Source organism: Citrus sinensis, chromosome 7, assembly GCF_022201045.2.
Source record: "Citrus sinensis cultivar Valencia sweet orange chromosome 7, DVS_A1.0, whole genome shotgun sequence".
Taxonomy (NCBI): Eukaryota; Viridiplantae; Streptophyta; class Magnoliopsida; order Sapindales; family Rutaceae; genus Citrus; species Citrus sinensis.
Window position 1 is genome coordinate 13065237 of NC_068562.1, and position 26006 is coordinate 13091242.

The following is a 26006-nucleotide window of genomic DNA, read 5'->3' on the forward strand; positions in this document are numbered from 1 at the left end:
CCAAAGAATTTATTATCCCTCAAATCTAGAGTGATTAATTTAGAGCTTCTAAACAATGCATTAGGAATTTACCCAGTAATAGCATTCTTCTGCAAATAAAGGTGTTTCACTGATGAAAGATTAAAGGAAGATACCATGGTCCCAGACAAACTATTTTCAAAGATGTCTATAAGCTCAAGACTTTTAAGGTGGTTGAGTTGGACTGGAATATTAGCTTCCAAATAATTTTTTGACATTAAAAGAACCCTAAGAGTTGAGATGTTACCAATCCAATTAGGAATATTACCGGATATATCTAACCCCTCTAATGAAGTGGAGCTCCTCAAACCATCATCCATCTTCCCACTGAAATGATTGTTGTCAAAAATAAATAATTCAAATGGGTCAAGTTCATATATTTGGGAAAAATTCGGCCATAGAAATTGTTATTTGATAGGTCTAACAAATCTAGAGCGACGCAACCAGAGACTATCGGTCAGGGTAATTCTCCCAAAAAATTATTTCTAGAAAAATCCAGCATATATAACTCTTTCATCTCACCTGTTGAATAAGGAATATCACCTTCAAAAATATTTTTTGACATATCCAAATAAATCAATTTCTGAAGGACAATACCCATATTCCGTGGTAGCTTACCAGCGAAATTGTTATTGGAAATATCTAGATGACGAAGCATATCGTGTTTGGCATTGGGATGTAGATGAAGAATTCCTGAGAGTGAGTTGTTCGCCAAAGACAAATAGTTTTATCTTGTGTTGTTTTGGAACAACCAAATTGGGAAATTGCCAACCAACTTATTATGAGAGAGGTCAAGGAATTTTAAGTGGTCCTGTTGTAAAAGAAAACTTGGAATGACATGTAACTGGCAGTCGGATAATTTGAGAACCTTCAATTGAGATGTCGGGTGCCAGCTTTCGGTTTTCACTTGTAACATATTGCTTCCTGATGAGAGTAACAAGACCTCGAGCTTTGAATGATTAGCCAATGAATTTATTGAGAATGTTCCTCGGAAATTAATGGAAGAGAGATCCAAATATTCAAGTGATGTGAAGTTGGTCAAGGTAGAAGGAAAGTTTCCACTTAATTGATTATTAGAAATATCAAGAACTTTGAGATGGGTCAAGTTATTGAGACACTGAGGAAGGTGACCCTCAAAGTTATTTGAGCTCAGATCCTACTCAAAAAGATTCCTCAAATTACATATTTCTGAACCTGAAAATAAAAGATCAAAATTTTATAGAATGGAAACTAATCATAGCGAATTCGGTCATAATCCAATACAAGACTTAAAAAACAGACAAAAATCAAATTGCCTAATTATTTTGGTCAGCACAAATAATAATAGAGTAATGTGAACTTATTTCTCATATAATATGATGTTGATTGCAAATGCGTTTCAATAATCTGAAAAAAGGGAAAAAAAATGCCCTCAGCACTTTTTGCTTATCATAACCCTAAGTCCTTGTTTATAATTATAATTTTCTGAGGAAGAATTTGTTCACGTGATGTTGTTCATTGGACAATGGTTCTGTAACCTCTATAATGTAAAGAGAAACTCATAATATTTTAGTTGTCTTCTTAAATAATAAATTGTCTTAAAATACAATTAATTTGTCTTAAATTTAATTTATTCCTCAGCATTCAAGGAAAAACAAAAACAAAAAAAAAAGAAAAAGAAAAAAGAAATGGTCTTCATATATAATTCTGTCCAAGTACTTTGATACACAAATCAATCGGAAGGTGGTGTATCAGTAATGCAAATATTTAATTATCATGTTTCAACATAACAATTCTGTGTAAATTGTTCGCTTTAGGTTTCTAGAGAACTGTTTATATTATTATTACTACTCAAATTCAATGCTTCCAAGTATTTGAATTTAATTAGCTAATCCTGTATCAAGAATTAATGAACATAAGATAAATGTCATATTAATTAGATTTAGATTTTTTTTTTCCAGTTTTGACGTATAGATATAAATAATACTTCAAAAGCATTGAAATGTAAGAGCTATTAAAAAATCGTTTTTCATTCAAAGCTATAATTAATGAAATGAAGATAGATATCATTGTTCATTTAAAAAAAATTAAATTCAGAAAAAAGAAAGAGCGAAAGAAATGAGCAGGTTATGTTAATAAATAGTGAGAGAGTATGTCAAGGACTAAAATTTATTAAAGAAAGCAGTGGTTCTAATTCAAATTTGATCAAGTTAGAAGTAGTCAATTATGCATCGAGAATCAAAAGAATGAAGAATGGGAATTCAAAATTAGCTTAAAAATTATAATAAAGTGATTAGTTAAGATTCAATTAAGCTGATTTACTAAAAAATATTGAAAAATAAAAGACCACAACATTGCCAAAAAGACTAGGAAATTAAGTAGGAAGGGGTGATTGTTGCGGAATACCTTGTAGTTATTCCACAACCACGAAGACCAATTGCTTTCAAGTATTGCAAATATGCCAATCCTACATCAATAAAAAGCAAAATGTTACTTTAAAATTATTGTAGAAGACTGTGATCATTGTGATAGATCGGTAATTTCAGTAGCTTACCTAGGCTTCTTAAAGAGCCGCTTGTTAGATTGAGGTTCCAGGTTAGATCCAACACTTGCAAGTTTCTCAAATCTGCTAATCCTGCTCAGTAAACATTAATTTTGATAAAAACAATATGCATAAATATTTTAAGAGATTAACTTGCCTGGCATGCATTTCTGCCTCAAACATATTTACCGTGCTTGATTCTGGAACCTTCAATGTTATTGGAACGAAGATTCAGAGTGGTAAGTGAAGTTAGTGTATTCAAATATGGTAATATGTTGTCGTTGAAGAAATTACCACCAAGATTTAAGATCTTCAGCTGTTTCAAACTCCCAAAGCTGTCGTAAGCTGCAAATGCATATGAATTATTATCATTAATTAGTCACTGACAAAATAATTATGAATGAGTAAGAGATACATATGCTTGTACCTTTATTCTTATAGAAGCCTTTAAACCAATTTATCAGATAAGTCAAGGCGCTGCAGTTCTTCAAAAGGGTGAAATAATAATGACATATTCAGAAAAGAAACTCCATAAGAATAAGAGTTATAATCAGAGTAGTTGATTTTTGTTTTCTGATTGAGTGAGAGTTGCGTCACCCGTAGGGTGGTGGCGTTGCACTTAACTCCCTCCCAGTCGTTGCAACAATCAGACGACATTCCATCATCATCAAACCATGAAGAAAGAATTTCGTCATCAAATCCAACATCACTGGCTGATATGAAGAAGCTCTTGATTTCCAACAGAGCAATCCTCTTCGTTTCCACGCATGCTTTGTATCCATGTAACTGAATCAAAGCCATGCCAATCCACAATGACAACTTCATCAAAAGCATTTTCATTTTTAATATTAACTGCTAGAGAAACACTCACAAGATTGACCTGTCAATTGTTGCTCTCTTGAATTTTTTCTGGTTCCATAGCAAATATATGACTTATATATATACAATGGAAATTTTGCGCAGAATGAAAATTTTGCACATTTTCACGTGCCATGTCAATGAGAAAACATGCATGGATAGAAAAAAGTAGGTGAGAGAATGTTACCTGTTGATACATGTTATCTGCTTGTGACTTTAGTACCGTCCAAAGAAATTGAAATGTGAAATAATTGAAGATGCAAATTGGTTGATTTCACGGGCCTGGCCTCTGGCAAAGTGAAATGTTGGCCACGCACTATACCAGTAAAGTGTCAACATTGTAGCATAAGGAAATTGCGGCATCTCAGCTGGATTTTGAGAGTCACTATTTCGTATAATCAGTCCCATTTGTTCGTGGGGACTCACATTCTGTCCTATTGTGGACTCACAAATATTTAACATGATTTTGATATTTTGATAACTACTTAAACCGCATTTCCTTGATAATTAAAGAAAAAGAGAAGTGAATGAAGCAAAAGATACTGATGACCATAATTATGTAAATAAATACAAGACTTTACAATAGATTAGACCACCAATTTGTGCTTTTTCGTCCAAAAATAATGCATCTGCTTTAACAAGATACGAGTGAATTGGGGCATATCTTTCTTTCATAATGTAAACTTGCCAAAATACATGTAATCTGCTGGTGAAATAATTTTATAAAACAAAGGCTTAAAGTTAAAGCTGACTAAAAATATTGGTGTACGTCAAGAACGCTACGGGGAAAATTTAACCGCGAGCTGCAGTCTGCAGTCCCCAGCAATCCGGGAAAAGGCTGAGGTGGTGCGGGCCTGCCCACTAATTTGGCAGGTCTGATGGGATTTATAAATAAAAATAATGTAATTTTATATATTTTTTAAATAAAAAATTTGTTGATGCCGTTGTGAGATCCATTGGATCCAAGGTCTTGAAGAGGAAAGATCACTATGGCTGCAAGGTCTGGAAGAGGCAAGTCCAATAAAGCCAAGGCTGACAAGAAGAAGAAAGAAGAGAAAGGTTTCAATTGTTAAGCCTTATTATTCACTTCTTTCATTGGAAAGTGCTTTTTGTAAAGTGCTTTTGCAGTCTAGCTTCCGTATGTTCATTGATTTCTTTTGTTGTGCAGTAGTACCCAGTGTTCTTGATATCACAATCATCACCCCATATGAATCACAAGTTGTTCTCAAGGTATACATATATACTTATCATTAATACTTTCTCGTTTTGCCCTCACCAGCTATTATTAGGATATTATTTTGTAAAACTTTATAAATATAAATGAATTATTAATTAATCATCTTTTTCTTGTTTGATTGAAATTTGCTCGAAGGGCATCTCCACTGACAAGATACTTGATGTGAAAAAATTGTTGGCTTCCAATGTAGAAACTTGCCACCTCACAAATTATTCTCTCTCTCACGAGGTATATATATATATATTTTATTATCTCTCTTTTTTTTAATTATATAAGATTATGAATAATGATATTAAGCACTAGATACTATTTTTTTCCACCTTATTTTTATTTGTTTATTTCTTTATGATATTAATGCATTATTAGTTGTTTTTTTTTATCAGGTCAAGGGGTAGAAATTGAATGATAGAGTAGAGGTTGTTACTCTGAAGCCCTGTTTGCTCAGAATGGTTGAAGGTAGGTGAAGCTCTCTCGTGTCAAAATTTCTGAATTAAAAAGTCTCATGCATGTGGATGTGGGTCTCATCTTATTTGTTATTTTTAAGAGTTCTGCTATTTACCTCGGGTTAAACCCCGAAAGCTAAAACAAAACGACGTCGTTTCCTCTTCTTCATGAAACGCTACCGTTTCACCCTAGCAAAAGCAAACGTTCCTCTCCTCTTCATTTTCGTCTTCCTCTCCTGACTCCTCTTCGTTTCACCAGGGAACGACATTCGTTTTGTTCGTTTTGTTTAAGATCCAAATCAAAGAAATTTCCTTTTAAACAAATCTGCCATTTGTTTTCTCCTTTGAAATTTCCTCTTAAAAAATCTGCCATTCGCGCAGGCATGGTCACCGTCAACGTGGCAGGCATCACGCGCATCTCTCATTGAACTCATGAAGCGTCACAGTTATCACAGCCGCAGGTAATGCTTTGATCTTTAGCTTTTCTAGGTTACGGTAAAATGGGGGCAATTTTGATAGCTATCATCATTTCCGTTTTATTTAATTTTCAGTTGAAATAGAATGTTAAGGAAATAAGTGTGTTAAATTGCAATTGGTTTGTAATTTATGCTAAATTGGTCTGCAATTTGTGCTTGAGTTGGTCTGCAATTTGTGCTTGAATTGGTTTGCATTTGTGCTGAATTGGTCAGGAATTTGTGCTGAATTGGTCTGCAATTTGTGCTGAATTGGTCTGTAATTTGTGCAGAATTGGTCTGTAATTTGTGCTTGAATTGGTCTGCAATTTGTGCTTAAATTGGTCTGGAATCACCAAATAGTCCAGAATTGTTGATGTAACTTTTACAACTCTTATAAATAATAGAAAGCAAGTTAATTAGAAGCACCAAAATAGTTCAGAATCACCAAAATAGAAGCACTAAAATAGTCCAAAATTGTTGATTTTGTGGACACACACAGACACACACACAGGGAGAGAGAGACACGCACAGAGAGAGAGAGAGAGAGAGAGAGAGAGACACACACACACACACACACACACTGACACACACACACAGACACACACACAAAGAGACACACAAACACAGACACAGACACACACATACACACAGCTTTGTTCAGCCCACTTTAGTAGCAAATTCAAATACCAAGAAACTGAGTTGGCCTTATAAAACATTGTTCTGGTTTTCTTTTCATTATTAACTGTAATTGTATCCCTTTTTGAGCTGTTTCTTTCCAACGGTCTATGGCTTTACAAATAATGTCATCCAACACAACCGAGAATTGAATCTCATTGCAAATGTGTAATGGATGTGGTGATCAGATGGAGCTGTTAACGTCACGCACAACAAAAAATCCAAATTGCAAATTTTGGATTTGTAGAGGATGTAACAACTTTCAATGGGCAGAAGATCGTAAATCTAGCGAAGAGAAAATAGACTTGTTAGCGGATGAGGTTAGGAAGTTGGCCTTGGAGATTGAGTGTTTGTCCGTTAAATTTCAACTATTGCATAAAGAACTTGAGCATATGTGAGATCGTGAAGTGCAGAGGCGATTGTTGGACGATGAACTTCGAAAGAGAGAGGCACTACGATATGATTTTATTAAATTAATCATGATTGTTGTATTATGTTTTCTATTCAAGTATTGTTTTTAAGTTGTTTCAATTTGTACTATGTTACTGGAAAAGACTTGTATTGTAGAATTTGACCACTATATGTAATAGCATTTTCATGTTAAATATAAGTTTTCGATTGTTTGAATTAATTCAAAGTATTCTGAATTTAGAATTTGACCCCCAGAATACTTCTCAAAATTATACTATGTCCCAACTCATTCCAATATGTTCCAAATAGATCCATTTTCAGAATTTACAAAGTCTAAAATTTAAAAAATATCGAAATACACATACACCAAGTTACATTAGCTTTACAATAATACATAAAACATAAGCTAACTTTGTTGATTCGTCAAGCCAATTCCAATGAACTTCGATCATGTGCTTGGTTCATTAGTTGAAAACTCCCCTCGATTGGCCTCCTCGAAATTTTGTTGCGGAAAATATTGCAAGTTTGCGTGATGGACTCCGCTGTAATTCATCCAAGACTGATAATAAGGGAGGAAAAATGCATGTTCTAGGGGTGCTTGCTGTGCTAGCTGTTATACAAAAAAAAAAAATTATATACAAATTATCAAACATATGACAATGAATGTAAATAGCAAAAAAAAAAAAATATTACCATAGCCATATGGCTCTCTTGTGTTGGGATTGTAGTAGCCACTTGAGAAGAAAAATCATGTATCTCCGAGTCCTAGAAATATGGTTAACACACATTTAAAGTATATATTAAATTTATTTAAAATGAATGTATTAAATATAAATGCAATCAACATACATTTAAAGTATACATTAAATTAATTTAAAATGAATGTATTAAAGTAATTACCTCTACAGTTGTGCTTGTCGAAGCATTATTCGACTTCTGTTTTGGCCTCTTAAATTGCTTTTGCTTTCTTTGACTAGGTGGACGATCTTTACGCCGAGTTACTACTGGATCATATATAATTTTGATACAGCTTCCTGATCCACTATAAATGGTTGTATCGTGACCGTCACTTCGAACATTCAGAGATACATCCTCCATTGCTTTCTCGATCCAACCCATAATATTTTTATGGCTTTCTTCATTTTTTGAAGTTACCTCAGCAACATCATAAAAATCAGTGCACTCCTCTTTATATCGCTGATGTTCAATGCTCGAACTTCGTGCATCATAATTGACTTTGACTTTACTATAGAATCTCCGCACATCTTTCCTCTATCTTCGTAGAATATACTTTTCAGGCAGTAATTGTATACGGTTACGTGACAACACTGCGATGGCGTGTCTGCAAAGAATGCCCTTATATTCAAACATTGAACACACACAATGAACTTCACCCTCATCTTTTGCAAAAATGACTTGAAAAGTATTTTCTCTACTATTTTCATCGTTTTCAATAACTTCATATTCTAATCCACCACAACTGAAAACCTCACAATATATCTTATTCACCAGCTCTTGCTGAAATTCTTGAAACTTGGAAATAGTGTACACTTCTTCAACTTGCTTCTCCATTGCAAAACTGGTACGACATGGCATCCGTTGGCTAAAACACCTAACATCCGCTTGCCATTCTTTCTCAATTTTACTTTCCATTGCTTTCTCATATTTCTCCACAAATTGCTTCAAAGTTGTTTTCGAGTTAACATACCCATCAAAGAAAGCATTCATACTTTCACTACGCTGAGTGGTTGGCATTCCAGCCCAAAAAGAAGTTTTTACGAAACATGGAACCCAACGATTTCTTTCCTCATATAAACCATTTAACCACTGATTACTAAGATCATATTTATCTAACATGTCATGCCAAGCTTTCTCGAATTCAACAGGAGTATATGAATCATAAACAATAGAATGTAATGAAACTCTAATGGCATGATATTCAACATACCTTCCTAACTTCTCAGGCACCTTTTTCAGTATATGCCATAAACACCATCGGTGCCTAGTGTTTGGAAAAACAATCTCAATCGCATTTTTCATCTCTTTGTCTTGATCTGTAATGATTCCAAGGGGAGGAGAGCCAGACATGCATGATAGCCATGTGTCAAATATCCACGAAAATGTCTCCGTGTCCTCATGCGAAATCAACCCACATCCTAACAAAATTGATTGACCATGATGATTAATTCCTACAAAAGGAGCAAATGACATGTCATACTTGTTTGTAAGGTATGTGGTATCAAATGTGACCATATCTCCAAAGTTTTTATAGGCTGCCTTACTCCTTGGATCGGCCCAATATACATTTTTTAACCGGCCCTCCTTATTTAGGTCAAGACTGAAGAAAAACCCATCATTTTCTGTTTGCATTTTCTTAAAATGTCTCTGAATTGCAACAACATCCCCTTCTCCGAGCCTTAATCGCCTCACCTTGTCAATATGATTTCTAGCATCTTTTTCTAAGAATGAGACATTTTCAAAGCCACCAGCCTCAACAACAATCGACTTAAAACTTTGAGCCATTTTAATTCCAGCTTCATCATTTATTTCAAGCTGCTTTTTAACAAAAGGACTAATGGTACGGTTGCATCGATAATACCTACTCTTGCTCGGACTCACGGCACGGTTGTGTTCAAGGATCATATTTCCAATTACCCATTTTCTACTAACAAAATCCAAACGTCCTCCAAGTTTAGCATTGCATTCAATTTTTTGGTTTGGTTGAAGCCGCAAAACATTAGTGCTTTTGGCTTTTGAATTGCCATTTCGCCCACAAGTAAATGTCACATATCTCAAACTCCCATCATCCCCTTTTCTACAAGATCTCCACATCACTGGAAACCCCTCTTATAGGCCATAAGCCTTATAATATTCAAACATTTCATCAGAACTATTAAAAGACATCCCAACTGCTGGCTCAACAACTTTTTCCACCACCAATTCCTCATTATTTTCTTCCAAATCAGCCCCCTGCAAATCCTGCAATTCTTTAACTTCATCAACCTCCTCCACTTACTTCAAATTATCCATTAACTGCTGCAAATTAAAACAATTCAATATATTATTATTTATTTTTCGTGAATTCATTAAATTTAGAATAAAAAAATTAAAAACAAAATGAAACAACTACTGAAGATTCAAATTTAAACAATTCAAGCTTGTTGTAAAAGCATCGCAATTGGAAACTGAAAATGTCAAATAACGGCAAGCCGCAAAACATTAACTAATAGAAGTCCGTAGGCATAATTAATACTCAAATAACTTCAAAGTGTGGTTGAGCCAGACTAAGTTTAACTTATAGCTAGCTCAAGCGAAAATATTGTAGGTCTTACATGCGCATGAGCGAATTCCAACAAAAACAAGTTCATGACTTACCACAAACTCAAACGTTAATTCATGTTGATGCTATCTCCAACTTATCTATTTAGGTTACGAACTATATTCTCAGCAGGGGTTAAATTATCTTCTCGATTGAATATAAAGAAGAGAACATTTGTATACTCAAATATCTTCGTAATCGAAAATGAGATAGAAATTCGAAAACAAAGTTTAATACAAACATGACAACAAAAATGAGTCAAAAATTCGTAGTCGAAACTGAAACTTCGAAAATTTGAAGATTCGAAAACAAAATGCTGCCAAAAGAAAACAGTACCTTAGCTTGTGCAAAGCCACGTATAATCGAAACTGGAATCTGTAAATGCCGAAACTTAGTCTTATGTCAGAAAAATTTAACAGCTGCTGTTAATGCCGATGAGGTTAGGAATCATGGACAATGTCGAGACTCTATCTTGTTCAAGCTTCTGCTTTTGCCTTGTTTGAGCCAAATCTTATCACCTTCGAGGAATATAAGAGCTTAAAGATTTTGCATTTCACTCGGGTGTGGTGAATCGAAGAGGAAGAGCTTAAAGATTTTGCGTTTTTCTCAGTTCATAAAGTAGCTGTTTCTTTGCGTTTTTTCTGCTTTAGTTGGTTTTGTTTTTACTAGGCTGAAACGACTACGTTTCATGGAAGCAAAAAGGAAAAAAAAAAGAAAGAAACCAAAACGGCATCGTTTTGGTTTAATTCGGGGTTTGACGCGGGGAAAGTAGCATTTTCCTATTTTTAATTGTTAACATTTAGATCTTTTTAGTTCTACATCCATAGCCAAACTATTTTAAGTAAACTATATTCATTTTATTGTATGTTTTTTAAGAATTTTTTAATTCGAAATAATTTTTTTAATATTGTTGAAAAAGACAGGTTAAAGTAAAAAAATTATTGACTAAATAAATAAATAAATGACATTATTTTATTTTTTAACATTAAAAAAAACCAATTTGATGCAGTCCACTTAGTCCTGCACACTTGGAACGTTACCATGCTTTTTAGTGCTGTACATTTTGGACTCAATTGTCCTTGTCATTTCAAGTAAAAGTTGAAGCCGTCTCAAAAGTAAAATAATAGGGTCCGCCTAAGTTACATTTAACGTAACTTACGGCTGACCCGCAAAATATCATTAATCCCCCTATACTCTATGTTATTTACAATATATTTATAAGTATTATAAAATTTTCTGTATTGTAAAATTTCGTTGAACCTCTTGTACTCTGTTTTATTTTAATGAAACTCTTGGAGTACGAATTTGCCCCCTATAATTTTAAATTCCCAAAATACCCTACAGTTAATTAAAAATATAATAATAATTAAATAAATTATAATTATAATAATTATTTTATTATAATTATAATAATTATTTTATTATAATTATAATAATTATTTTATTATAATTATAATAATTATTTTATTATTTTATTATAATTATAATAATTATTTTATTATAATTATAATAATTATTTTATTATAATTATAATTTTTTAATGGATTATTATTATTATTATTAACAAGAATAAAAAGTATTATAACTAATTAATTTTTAGTTAAAATGTTAATAATAACATTAACAATAACTATTATTGATAATTAATTTTTGAATAATAATAACAGTAACAATAACAATAATTAAAATACAAAAGAATAATTATGATAAAAATTAATGAAGGATTTTATACTAATTTGTTACAATTTAATTTATTCTGATTTTGATTTTAAGACAAAGTAAACAAATAAATGGTAATACAGCTCATTCTAATTATGATTCATGCCGTTCAAATAAATAAATTATTATGATTCCAATTCTTTATTTGGATTCTAGATATGTCGATTCTAACTTATTATGTTTTCAGTAAATTTTGATTTATGTTTAGTGAATGCACTATAAAATTCATAATACTTATAAAAAATTGTAAATAATATAGAGTGGTCTAATTGAATATAAAGTGATTTACAATTTTATAGTGCATTCACTAAAAATGAATCGAAATTAGTTGGAAACATAATGAGTTAAAATTGGATTAGCTAGAATTAAAATGAAAAATTGAAATCAGAATAATTTATTTACTTGAACTGCATGAATCCTAATTAGAATAAACTGTATTACCATTTATGTGTTTACTTTGTCTTAGAATCAATATCGAAATGAGTTAAATTGTAACAAATTACTATAAAATTCTTAATTAATTTATTATAATTATTACTTTGTATTTTAATTATTGTTATTGTTATTATTCGTCAAAAATTAATTATTAATAGTAATTATTGTTAATTATTATTATTGATATTTTAACTAAAAATTATTGTTAATTATTGTTAATAGATTAATTAATTATAATACTTTTTATTGTTGTTGTTAATAATAATAATAATCCATTTAAAAATTATAATTTTATTTATAATTATAATAAAATAATTATTATAATTATAATTTATTTAATAAGTATTATATTTTTAATTAAATGTAGGGTATTTTGAGAACTTAAAATTATAGGGGGCAAATTCATACTCCAAGAGTTTCATTAAAATAAAACAGAGTACAAGAGGTTCAACGAAATTTTACAATACAGAAAATTTTATAATATTTATAAATAAATTGTAAATAATATAGAGTATAGAGGGATTAATGATATTTTGCGAGTGTTGGGTTAAATGTAACTGATCCAAAATAATAATGTGCAATTAAGTAACTGGCCTAAACTTTAGAAATTTCAGAAGTTACAGTATACGCAGGTCACATCTAGGACCATTATTAGTTTAATCATTAAATGACAAAATTTTGCCAATCTTGAGGGGGCTACTTAAAAATGCAAGCATCTCGTCCCTTGCCTGCTTCATAGATGCTCTTACTCACCCCCCCCGTCATCTCACTTGTGCAAACCAAAGAAAAAAGAAAGATTATTATTTTCCATTTATTACACAAAAAACAATAATTCCTTTTTATTGCTCCATGTTTATTATTTTATTCTATTTCTCCAGAATCTCTCTTTATCAATTAAATTTATGATATAGATATTGAAGATTTGCTTAAATCAGAAAACTTGTTCATATTTCTGGTCAATATAATACATCCCTTAAAAGGTAAAAATAGGGAAAAAAAAAAACAAGAATGATGATTTTTTTTTTTTTTTTGGTTTTGACTGTTCTAGACAATAAAGAAATATTTTGAAAGGGTCGGAGATTACAATGAATCTATACACTTGTGGAAATATTTTTAAGGCATAAATAAGTGCAACTTGAGAGCATTTTGTTTTTTGTTCCACTATATATTTTTATACAACTGCCGCCTTAGATTGGGTGCATCACTTCATTATATAATCAATAAAAATTAATTATATAAATGGAATCATTCTCTATTATAATTATTCGACTTCATGAAGTAACAACTGATGTTTTTTACCACATTGTCAAAAGAGTTCAACTTTTATTTGAGAATACACCATATAAAAGAACAAATAAAAATAAAACAAGAGTACAACATAGAAAAGAAAAAAATAAAACAAGTTTTAGAATTAGTAGATTAGAATTGTTATAAGAAAGAGTTGTCCCTATAACTTCAATAAGCTAGCCATGTTTCTGAAACTTGTTTTACTACCCTTACCAAACTTTTTCTAGTTGATATTCAATTTTTTTTAATTTTTTTTTTCTAGTCAAGCATACTTAATTGAACAGTCAATTCAACATGAAAACGATTTGTCGCTTTACGATCCTAATTTTTAACCAGCCGTAAATTTTAATCTATTAAAAAAAATTAGTTGGTGGAAATGTAAACAGAAGCAAGAAGGTTAGAATTAATAACTTTATCATGAATAATTAATATAATTAGAATTTAATAAAACTATATGTAAAAGCTTATTTCAAGAGCGAAAATTTTATTTTTTATCATTTTTTAGTGCTTATAATTATAATTTAATCTAGAAGTATTTTAATTATAAAAAATATTTTTAAAAATAAGTTTGACGAATAGTTTAGTGCTTATAATTATTTTCTACTTATAATTAAGTTAATATTTAATAGAAAGAACTAAAATAATAAAAGCAAAAACCTTTGCCCGGCAATTCCTTGTTATTTACATTTTTGGCGCTGTCCTTGACAGAGGACTACACCGAGGAATCTCAGGCCGCGGCACACGTGCGGCGGCTTCTCGACATCGTCGCGTGCACCACACGGTTCGCCAAGTCCAGAAACTCCCGATTGCCGCCATCGTCAGAGTCATGTGCCAAAAAGAACGGCAGTAGGCCCCACCAGCCTTCACCAAACTCTGCCGCTCTGTCTGATGGAGCAGCAACAGCAGCAGCAGATAACCGAAGCGGGCCCCGCGCCACGTCATCGCCAGTTTCATCGGCGGTTTCTCCGAGTCTGGACATGGCGGCCATTCACCCGACGCCGAAACTCTCCGAGTTTTATGACTTCTTCTCTTTCTCTCACCTCACTCCCCCCGTCTTAAGTAAGCCTAATGTTCATTTATTTATTTGTCTTCGTTTCTTACATGGTTGATAAAAAAAAAAAGAAAAAAAAGAAAGAGGAAAATGATATAAATATATGTGATTTATTTGAATATGAAATTTGTTTATTGATTTTAATTTTTAATAATTTTGATTTTGAAGATTTGAGAAAATGTGAACGCAAAGAAGGAGACAAGTGCGACGGTGATTATTTTGAAATTCAGGTGCCATTTAATATAAAGTTCTGATTATTGTTGTTTGTTGTTTATGGACTAATTAATTGTAGAGTTATTCAACTTGTTATTTTTGCTGATGAATTGGCCAATGAGTGTTAAAGATTTAATAATCATTGTCTGCTAATTAATAAGAATGCATGGATTATTTTCATGTCTTTGTAAGTAATGTGAGTATTTGAAAGTGCGGGAAACTGTATTTTGTGCTTACAGATAAAAATCTGCAATGGAAAGCTTATACAAGTAGTTGCATCAGTAAAAGGGTTCTATACTTTGGGAAAGCAGTTTTTCCAAAGCAACTCCCTGGTGGATCTTCTGCAAAATCTCAGTCGAGCTTTTGCCAATGTGGGTACTCAATAGTTGAATCTACAGATTATTTTTTTCTTTTTTATCTGAATGCATCTTTTTTTCCTCCATAAATTCAATTAGCTTACCCATCAATTGTTTTGTTAATAATTATGGTCATTATGCGTGATGCAGGCATATGAATCCCTAATGAAAGCTTTTGTTGAACATAATAAGGTAACAATTTCTGTGCTGACATAGTTTATTACCAATTCAAATTCCAATTCAAATGTGATTTTAACTTGATTTTACTGATATAGTATATTCAATATCCTTCTTCAGTTTGGTAATCTTCCCTATGGATTTCGAGCTAATACATGGCTTGTACCTCCATCTGTTGCTGCGTCTCCATCAAATTTCCCATGCCTACCGGCAGAAGATGAGAATTGGGGTGGCAATGGCGGAGGCCAGGGAAGAGATGGAGAACATGATTTACGACCATGGGCGACGGAATTTGCTATACTGGCTAGGCTTCCTTGCAAAACTGAAGAGGAGAGGGTGGTTAGAGATCGGAAGGCCTTTTTGCTTCATAACCAATTTGTTGATGTCTCAATTTTTAAAGCTGTTGGAGCAATACGCCGTCTCATTGATTCAAATTTACACACTCAAGATACAATAAAGGGAGCAATCTTGCATGAAGATCGTGTGGGAGACTTGTCCATTACAGTAAAACGTGATACAGTAGATGCAAGCTTGAAGTCTGAGGTTACTATTAAAGGAAATCAGTTATCTGGTATGTCTACTGCAGAAGTTGCTCAAAGGAATTTACTAAAAGGTGTTACTGCAGATGAGAGTGTAGTTGTTCACGTAAGTCGATTTCTCCTTTACTTCTTACGCTTACGTTCACAGACCACACACATAAAAGACATTCATCAAAGCTGAAATTACTTACGTGGGCGGAATAATATAGCTCCGGAATAATATAGCTCTACCTTTGTCAGGGAGTGATTTTTCTGTCGGATTAAGATGTTTCACTCTTTATCTGATATCTAGCATTTGATGATGGCCTAAAATACCCATCCTCTTCATTCTCTCTTTCTACACATTTATGAATGCACAAGAAAGTCAATTTTAGTTTCTTTCCTAAGAATCACTACTTGTTACTAACCTTATATATCTGGTTTAGCTTCATGAATCTTTTGTTGCCATTCTGTTTGGTGACTCCCTATTCTGTTGAAATCACTTGATAGCAGGTCTTTCTACCCATTATCCATATCCCTCTGATTTTCTACTTGTAGTTTGCGCCAGCTTAATGTCATCAACCCTTTTTGGGGAAGCCTATTAACCTTGGTTGGGCATGCTTGTATTATATCAACTAGTGATACAATTGCTAAAGTTTTCAGCATGGTAGATCTTGAAATAAAATTTTCTTGAAATATCTAGATTTATCTTCCTTTTCTTTTTCTCTTTCTTTTATTTTATTTTCAAAGATTTTGTTATAAAGAGAACTGAAACAATATAGTTTTTGGCAGGATACCTCCTCATTGGGTACCGTCATTGTAAGACACTGTGGATACACCGCCGTAGTAAAGGTTGTTGGTGATGTGACGGAGAAGTTTGGCACACAAGATATTGAAATTGAAGATCAACCTGATGGAGGAGCTAATTCTCTTAATATTAACAGGTCTGAAATTGTAACACAATGCTTCCTCTGTCGATTCCTCTTAGCACACAAAGACTAGGAAATCTACAGATGGAGAATGGCTGTAAGATATGAAAAATTATCTTTCAACCACTAACCGTTTTAAGCTATTCTGCAAGATATCTTAGAAATGCTAACTGGTATGAGCTTCTTTGCTTAGTGTCTATCACAGTTGAATTCATGATGCAGAGCATTGTTATTCTCCTTATTTTTACCAGATAGAACAGGATTGAAATGCTGGTGTTGGGGATTCTTAAGAAAGGATAGCACCTGCTCCTTTTTCTTCCTGTTTAGATGGGATCTAATCAGTAGGTGTCTGAACTCTTAAGGGGAGTTGATGTCAGATTTCTAAACCAGGTTTTCTTCAAGTGTTAAGTTTATGAATAGGCCAAAGAAAAGAAAGCTGATATCTAGTTAGGGATATGTACTCCTCTTTCGGCATCATATGGACTAGAAAATGGCTTTTCCTCCATTAAAATATGTGTGAGATTCTTCACTGTATGGGGATGCTTCACCTCTGCATAGTTGTAGACCACCTAAAAAATAACGAGTGGTTGCAGGAAACATTAAGTCATGGCTTTCACAATAATGGTTGAGTGTTTATAGTTATGTGCCCTGACATTGGTTTGTAATTGTTATATTAACAAAATAACCAACAGACATCGTTGAGGATGTTCAAATAAAGGATAAAGGAAATTATAATTACAGTGGATGCTCAGTTGCTGAAATAGGTCATCAGCTTTTTGGATTGTGCTATTTCAGAAAGTATTTAGACCTTCTTTGGTGGATTCTGCCTTTGTTTCATATACTCTTATATCTTTCTCCATTTAAGTTGTTCTGACAGGGTAAACTATTTATTGCAGCTTAAGGCTTGTACTTCAGAAGTCTTTCAGTGCTGAATCAGCTAGAGGAGACCAGTCACCTCTGTGCAATTTGGATAATTCAGAAGCTCTTAGAAGTCTTGTACGAAGAGTTATTAAACAGAGTTTAGCAAAGCTAGAGCTGGAGCCAACTGCGTCAGAAAGATCTATTAGATGGGAACTTGGTTCTTGTTGGGTGCAACATCTACAAAAGCAGGAAACCCCAACAGATATCAAGTCAACGACGTCTGGGGATGATATTGAGACTGAACATGCTGTCAAAGGTCTTGGGAAGCAATTTAAATTTTTGAAGAAGAGGGAGAACAGACCTAACCTTGTTGGTAGCAATTATGAGGCTAACGAAGATGACAATGGACCGTGCAGCATGAATGTGGGAACTAATGGCAGACAGCAAAGCAATGGCGAGCTCAATTGTGAGATGGAATTGAAAAAACTAATTTCTGAAGAATCCTTCTTGCGATTGAAAGAAACTGGCACTGGCCTTCATTCAAAGGTTGCAAAATCTCAAATTTGTTTTGTATTTCAACTGTAAAGTTTGCTACTTTTTGTGTTTTCATTATGGTAAATTTGGTTTGTTTTATTTTCATAAGGAATGACTGGTAAAATCAATTTCTTGTGCAGGCAGTGGATGAGCTTATGAAAATGACATACAAATATTATGATGACATTGCTTTACCAAAGCTGGTACTATTTAATTTATTTAGGGCCTTTGTTGCAGCCAATTTAGACGTGTGGGGATGGTTTATGGACTAATTTGCATTCTTTATTAGGTAACAGACTTTGGATCACTTGAACTTTCTCCGGTTGATGGCCGCACACTGACAGACTTTATGCATTTAAGGGGACTACAAATGCGCTCTTTAGGTCGCGTGGTGAGGAATTTCTCCCTCTCTTTCTCTCTCAGACATGCAACCTATTCACCCGTGGAAATCGGAATAAACAAATGTTGTCTTTCTTTATGTAAACAAAACCCCTAAGTTATCTTTCTATATGTAAACAATCTCCCCAAGTCTTCCTGGATTGAATTATCAATGTTCCTTTTTGAAAATTGTACTACATGATAGAATTTTTGACATGGTGAACTTTTCCAAGATATTGAATTATTGTCGTCTTTAGATATTACTGTATGTTGTGTGACATACAATATTTTGAGAAATTGACATGCTAATACTTGAAAGCCTGGTATTCTTCTTCTGTTGGTTCTAATCCCATTTACAAATTCAGGTTGAACTTGCAGAGAAGCTTCCTCACATACAATCACTTTGTATTCATGAGATGGTTACTCGAGCGTTCAAGCATGTACTTAAAGGAGTCATTGCATCTGTTGACTATTTATCAGACCTATCTGCAGCTATAGCTTCTTCCCTAAATTTCTTATTTGGCTGTTGTGAGATGGAAGATGACCAAAGCTTGAATGAAGATCATATCCTTAGATTGCAGTGGCTACGAACATTTCTTGGCAGAAGATTTGGTTGGTCCCTGAAAGACGAGTTTCAGCATTTGAGAAAGATTTCAATTCTACGTGGGCTTTGCCATAAGGTAAGGTACTGTCTTTTCGGTTCCTTTGGCAGCGGATTATTTTCAAAGCTTGAATTTTGCTTGTAAACTTTACCCAGGTTGGGTTGGAGTTGGTTCCAAGAGATTATGATATGGAATGTCCAAACCCATTCACGAGAGATGATATTGTCAGCATGGTTCCTGTGTGCAAGGTGAGACTATTTTCTCTCTTAATTGTGTTTTGATTTAGTTTTTACATTCTCAATGAGTCACTCATTTGTAAATTGAATGTAATTGTGCTATTTTTATGGCATTCTACAGCATGTAGGTTGCACTTCAGCTGATGGACGGACTTTATTAGAGTCATCCAAAATTGCCCTTGATAAAGGAAAACTAGAAGATGCTGTAAATTATGGGACAAAGGTAATAACCCACTCGATCTATACGTAAGAATTACATTATTCTTTTCATAATAAGGCATCTCTTGATCTCATATGATGTATTACTTGCATTGTAAGGCACTGGCAAGGATGATAGCTGTTTGTGGTCCCTACCATCGGACTACTGCAAGTGCTTACAGTCTTCTAGCTGTAGTTCTCTACCATACTGGAGACTTTAATCAGGTACGACAATCTTCAGTTGTATTTCAGTGTTAACTTGGTGATTCTAAGTTGAGTATAATTATAACGTCCTTCTGTACGGAGGTTCTCATTCAGTGGGACATTTGATTTGAAACTGTGTTATGGCTAGTTTTTATGGTCTTGTATAAAGATATGCATTAGGAATTATAATTTTCTGGACTTAGGAATTACATGGACAGGCATTAGCATAATTTTGATATCAGATTATATATTTTAACTAAATCAAACACATTCATGGTTCTTATGTTCTGGCATTTGGTCTAATGGCATCTGCGTCTGAGTGTTAGAGTAGCGTTCGTATGTACTCAAGATATCTTCTTCTTCATTTTAGGCAACTATATATCAGCAGAAGGCATTGGATATTAATGAGAGGGAACTTGGTCTTGACCATCCAGATACAATGAAAAGCTATGGGGATCTTTCAGTTTTCTATTATCGCCTTCAACACATTGAATTGGCTCTTAAGTAAGTAGCACTGCTTGATTTACCAGAGCAACTTTGTGATTTTCATTCTTTAACTGATTAAGGTTTATTTATTCATAAATTAAATTGGAAGTTTCGAAAAATGTGACCTTTGTATTGAATGTGCTTCGAACGAATGCAGTTTTTATCTACCTACTTTAGCTTTTATTTGTCTTTTATTGGCTCTAGCTCCTGATCATACCGTACCATTGGCAGATATGTAAATCGTGCCTTATTCCTTTTGCATTTTACTTGTGGACTTTCACATCCAAACACGGCTGCAACATACATAAATGTGGCTATGATGGAAGAGGGCATGGGAAATGTTCATCTTTCTCTTAGATATTTGCATGAAGCCCTTAAATGCAACCAAAGACTATTAGGAGGTGACCATATACAGGTTTTTCTCTCTCTATTTACGCATGTACACACACTCTTTAGAATTATAAATCTTTCTGTAAACTCAGAATTTTGTTTGATTTCTTCACGTGACAGACAGCTGCAAGTTATCATGCCATAGCCATAGCTCTTTCTTTGATGGAGGCATATTCACTAAGTGTGCAACATGAGCAAACTACACTTAAGATTCTCCAAGCAAAGCTTGGACTAGAAGATCTGCGTACTCAGGTGACTACATGTAGTCATATTTTAATTGGTTCTGTTGTGCAATTTGGCTAGTTGGCTTCTCTCTTGTCAATCTTTTACAGGTGATATTATGATATAAAACAAATTGTATTGGAGGCATATTTTTGGTGTCAAATATGGATATGACTTATTCATTAATCATATTGAAATATCAAAATACGGATATGACCCGTTTATTAATCGTGTTAACTTGTTTAATATTAAATACAAACAAATTAAAAATTAATTTTAAAATAACAAATGTGTCAAAAAAATGAGTTATAAATAAGTTAAAATGACATAAGTATGACATGAATAAGTTTATAACATAATGTGAGTATGACATGAGTCATAAATTTAGTGTTTAGTATATATTTTAGTTATTTTTTCCAATAATATTAACACATAATAATTGATATTTGTGTTATAAACGTATAATCATATTGAGATGGTCCAAAACAGATACGACATGGTTATTTATCGTGTTGTGTCAACTCATTTATTAATCGTGTCAATATTTGTCAACACGAATATGGGTCATATGTCATATTATGTTGTGTAATCGTGTCGTAATCCATTTTCCCACCTCTAATCTTAACTGTCATAAGAGAATTTCTCAAGTTCCATATTATTGATGGGAAGAGAATTTTGTTATTTTGTTGTATTTTTTTTCGTTTTACAGGATGCTGCTGCATGGCTGGAGTATTTTGAATCAAAAGCTCTAGAGCAGCAAGAAGCGGCACGGAATGGAACTCCAAAGCCAGATGCGTCCATTGCGAGTAAAGGTCACCTTAGGTATTAACAGGGTATTCCCACATTACTTGTTTCTAAATTGTTGATTATTTCTTGTGGCACCAAGACCTATAATGATCGCTTTTTGCAGTGTATCAGATCTCCTGGATTACATTAGTCCTGGTCAAGATTCTAAAAGAAGCGAAGCACATAGGAAACAACGACGTGCAAAGGTAGTATATACTTAGTGCCTGTTTAGTATGACTTATCTAATAGTCATAAATTTTTATTTAATCCCATAAGCTGTTATCAATTTTTTTTTGTTGTTTAATTGTTTTTTCGTAGAGCTCTTGAAAATTAAATAAGTTATTTTGCCTCTACTACCAAAAGCTCAAATTTTGTGCTTTTAAGAGTAGAGGTTAAAAAGTTTTTTTTAAATGTTAAAATATCTAAAATATTTTCTACTTATTTGACAATCTTATTTTATTCTTTTCAAAACATAACTTTAAAAAATTTGCTTATTAAAGTAATTTTATAATTTTCAATAAAAGCTCTTATTGACAACCAAACAACACAAATTTTTTGGGTAAAAACTTTACTTATAAAATCTTTACTAACAAAAGCTCTACTCAGATAAGATCTATTTGAAAAGCTATGTCAAATGAAGCATTAAGCCTGCTGCTGTTCTCTGTTCCTTTTTTCTTGTGATGTCATCTGAATGGATTCTTAAACTAATTGTAGTTAGGATTTGGTATTTTAGAGTACACTCTGCTGGCTGCATATAGTTTTGGATTTGCTGATTACACGAGTAAACTTGTTGTCCATGCAAAATGCAACTATATATCAGCAGGATAATAGTTCTACTTTTCTGAGTGAACTCTGAAGGCACCAATTATAACATCCATTTCTAGCATAGAATCCCCCGCCCAACAAAAAGAAATCTAACATGCTTATACAGATCGCAGACATGATTGAAACTTTAGAAGTTTCTGATCTATTGATGGCCATAGATTGGGCCAGCTGATAGTTAGTAGGCAATGATGGAGGGTTGCTTGGTCAAGCTGCTAGTTCTTTGGAAATTCAGAGATGATGAGCAGAACGAGTGATAATTTTTGTTTTCCCCCATAATCTTGAACAGAGTGGGAAGAAACCATTAATTTGAAGTGCAATGGATGGATATGACAGATCTATCATTTTGGCTAGTAGATGGAGTTCTTCCATTCTACTGTTATTTACTGGTTGTTTTTATTGATTCTAGAAAAACATTTTTTGATTTGGCAGTTGGAGTTTTTCCCTTTTTTTTTTCTCCCCATTTTGTAGGCCTTAGAGAACCAAATAATACTACATATTAGATAGACAGGATTATTATGTGCTAATTTGAAGTATTACCTGGTTGACAATTTAAGACACTAGTAAAGTATTTCGCTATGATTATTTTTTTTTGAGAATTCCATGATTCAAAAGGCCGAAGAATTTCATTAGTTTAACATAGTATATATTAACATAATTTCTCACTGAGTGTTTTTTTCAACATTTCAGGCATGTACATATCAAATTCCCATTTATGTTCCACTGAATTCTGCCTCATGTTATATCCGGATTTGTTGTAATAAATTTTGCTACTGTAAAATTACAAGATGATTGTAACTTAAAATGAACTATTTCTATTTGCTCAATTTTTGACATTTTATATGCATACAAGTTAAAAAGGTTTTGTTTATTTTTATTTTTTTATTTTTTCAGGTAATGCAGATTAGGGAAAAGATTCATGGAGCACATCATGATATGATGGTGGAAGATGCACTGCCCCATGATGGATTGAAAAAGAGGATGACTATAGTGGAAAGCAAGACCGAGGAAGTAATAGAAGACAGTGTTCAACCTGAAGAGCCAGAAGAGAATGATGATATTACTAGATATGGACCGGCAATTTCAGGTGAGTTTGTGGAAGAAACAAATTCAGATGAGGGGTGGCAAGAAGCCAATCCAAAAGGTAGGTCAGGAAATGCTGCTGTTCGGAAGCTCAGCCGGAGGCGACCTGTTCTTACAAAGCTAAATGTCAATGGTTGTGAACATTCAAATCTTAGAGAAAAAGGCAATAGACGGGAAATTGTATCTCCAGCACGGGAAAAAGCTTCAAGGACCACCACCACTGAGTTAACAGGCACGAAGGATTCAATTAAATTGCAGGGAAAAGCTTCTGTCTCCAAAGTTTATGCAAGTCCACCAAACCTTACTGCCATGGCTTCCAAGTCGCTGTCTTACAAAGAAGTAGCTGTGGCACCACCAGGTACGGTTCTAAAGCCATTACCAGAGAAACCTGACGAAGAAATTGAAGAAAAAACTGAAACACAGATGTGCAGTAATGCTCCTGAGACATCAAAGGCGGAGTTGAATAACCATTTCTCTCCCGTTGAAGATGCGCCAGTTGATGGTCAGTCTCAAGAAACTCATGGAAGTGTAACTCAATCTGAAACTACTGCTGCAGATACCGAGGAAGTTCCTACTTCTTCTAATGAGGAAAAGCCCATGGAAACAAATGGGAGTAAGCTTTCTGCCACAGCTGAACCATTCAACCCAGGAGCTGTCTCCATGACTCATCTGCTAAACTCTGTAGCAGCCACGAGTATTTATGATGCGAGAACTAGTCAAGGTATGCTTGCAGAACCTGCTGTACCTTCGGCTGCTGCTAGAGTTCCTTGTGGGCCAAGGTCGCCTCTCTATTATAGAAATAATTATTCTTACATGATGAAACATGGATTTCCAAAATACCACTCTTCCATTATGGAAAGAAACCTGTTGGGGCCTTCAAGAATCATGAACCCGCATGCACCCGAGTTTGTGCCAATGAGAGGTTGGCAAATAAATCCTGGATATGCAGATTCAAATGTTTCAAATGAGTCGAACTCTTCAAACGACACAAGTGAGGCAGACGATGAGAAACTTGACAAAATGTCCAGTATTCAAGGCGAGGATAATACCTCAAGAAAGAGCAGTACAGAGGCGGAGAATTCAGAGCTGGCAAGACAGATACTACTTAGCTTCATTGTAAAGTCAGTCCAGCATAATATGGATGCTCCAAGTCATTCTTCAGGCTACGAAAAGAAGATTGGGTATTCAGAAAATTCTTCTGATGCAATTGCAAATGATAGTGCTATCATAAAGATCCTTTATGGAAATGAAAAGGGCAAAACAAACTTGGCATCTCAGTCCAATGATCAAGAACAGCAAAAACCCAAAGATGAAAACCAAAAAAGTGGGGATGGTGAAGGATTTATAGTTGTCAGAAAACGGAGAAGAAACCGACAGCAGATCACAAATGGGGTCACTGAGATGTACAATCATCAATCCATCTGTGCTTCTGTTCGTTAAAAGAGAGCAAAGCAATAAAATGCAAAGGTGCCGTCCTGTTTCTCCCAATTTTATTCGAAAAATTTGTTAGTGAATGTTGCTGTTGTAGAGATGGTTAAAGTTTGGAGCAAGTTTTAATCAATACTTGATTGTATCATTTTAGATATCCTCTCTGGATGTTCTAATAAAATATTTGTACAAATCGGTTTCTTGTTTTGTTAAGAGATTTTGTTTTGATCAATAAATGATGATAAATTAATTGGGCGATTTTCCTCATCAAGAGATCTGTGATGTTGTTCTATAATGGATTTTAATGTTTTAGACTGAGATTTGTAGTTATGCCTCAAATTATTTGGTATTTGGTTGGTGCGTGTGAACAATACGTTCGGAATGGAGTTGAATTGACCCACTGATAGATAGCTTACATTTGCAGCTGAAGTTGCTGCATTGATGATATTACAACTAACATAGTAGTTGGCAAAATTCCTTATTCAATTTAAATTTGCAACCAACAGAAACTGAAGAAGAAGCCGTAAGTCTAATCCTAATGGATGCATAGCTGCTTGGAGAAAAGCCAACGGAGACATAACACAGCACGATAAGTTATACACGGCAGAACCGTATGTGCTAGTAAGCACAGTCACCGATGGAAAACATATTTGAAAAGCCAATAGTAGCATGTGTCAATACATCTATCAATGAAATAGAACCACAGTCTGCGCCAGTACGAGTTTATCCAAAGTGCTGCAAATAAACCCAAAATTACTGACACATAGGATGCTCCAAAACTCCATCTTAATGCCACCATATCAATCACAGAATCGCCTTCATCTTCTCCTCCTCCTGTAGGTGTCGCTGGTGGTGCCAACGCACTGCTGCATTTCCTCTTTATCATTGAGCCACAAAGAGCCGAATTACCTTTATAACTGCTGTCATCAAAGGTGGCAAACTGCTCTTTGTCTGGGATTGGGCCGGACAAATTGTTGTATGACACGTTGAAGTTTGATAAAAAGTTGAGATCAGTTAGTTGAGGAGGAATTCGGCCACTTAATTTGTTGCGGGAAAGGTCCAGGCTCTCTATCATTTTCAGATTGGAGAAGCTCTCTGGTATAGCACCTGATAGTAAATTATTCGACAGATTAAGTGCACGAATATGTTGAAGA

The 26006-nt window shown here is 33.8% G+C and overlaps 2 protein-coding genes and 1 long non-coding RNA gene across 35 annotated transcripts in view; 1 reads left to right on the forward strand and 2 right to left on the reverse strand.

Annotated features, from left to right (window-relative positions):
- The window catches only part of LOC127903677 (protein REDUCED CHLOROPLAST COVERAGE 3-like), a 63496-nt gene extending 38373 nt beyond the window's left edge, over positions 1-25123 (forward strand). Inside the window, exons 2-24 of one of the 4 annotated variants that reach the window (XM_052444071.1) lie at positions 4398-4456; positions 4566-4627; positions 4770-4862; positions 5018-5090; positions 14087-14437; positions 14598-14659; positions 14882-15013; positions 15149-15190; positions 15296-15820; positions 16486-16637; positions 17519-18029; positions 18158-18220; positions 18307-18408; positions 18761-19075; positions 19153-19245; positions 19355-19456; positions 19552-19656; positions 20006-20139; positions 20353-20536; positions 20632-20763; positions 21443-21555; positions 21644-21725; positions 23236-25123. In XM_052444071.1, coding sequence (XP_052300031.1) covers positions 5081-5090; positions 14087-14437; positions 14598-14659; positions 14882-15013; positions 15149-15190; positions 15296-15820; positions 16486-16637; positions 17519-18029; positions 18158-18220; positions 18307-18408; positions 18761-19075; positions 19153-19245; positions 19355-19456; positions 19552-19656; positions 20006-20139; positions 20353-20536; positions 20632-20763; positions 21443-21555; positions 21644-21725; positions 23236-24864 — 4839 coding nt within the window. In that variant the 5' untranslated portion in view covers positions 4398-4456; positions 4566-4627; positions 4770-4862; positions 5018-5080 and the 3' untranslated portion in view covers positions 24865-25123. Of the gene's footprint in view, positions 1-4366; positions 4457-4565; positions 4628-4769; positions 4863-5017; positions 5091-14086; positions 14438-14597; positions 14660-14881; positions 15014-15148; positions 15191-15295; positions 15821-16485; positions 16638-17518; positions 18030-18157; positions 18221-18306; positions 18409-18760; positions 19076-19152; positions 19246-19354; positions 19457-19551; positions 19657-20005; positions 20140-20352; positions 20537-20631; positions 20764-21442; positions 21556-21643; positions 21726-23235 lie in introns of those variants that run through there. The other 3 variants (XM_052444070.1, XM_052444073.1, XM_052444074.1) reach the window with 3 other exon arrangements.
- The window catches only part of LOC107178904 (receptor-like protein 14), a 132503-nt gene that overhangs the window by 14674 nt on the left and 91823 nt on the right, over positions 1-26006 (reverse strand). The window lies entirely within an intron of this gene.
- LOC112495975 (uncharacterized) lies at positions 2357-3264 on the reverse strand. The gene is made up of 3 exons (XR_008056417.1): positions 2967-3264; positions 2552-2874; positions 2357-2464 (listed from the first exon to the last, which is right to left on the reverse strand). It is a non-coding gene; the product is annotated as an uncharacterized LOC112495975 (long non-coding RNA).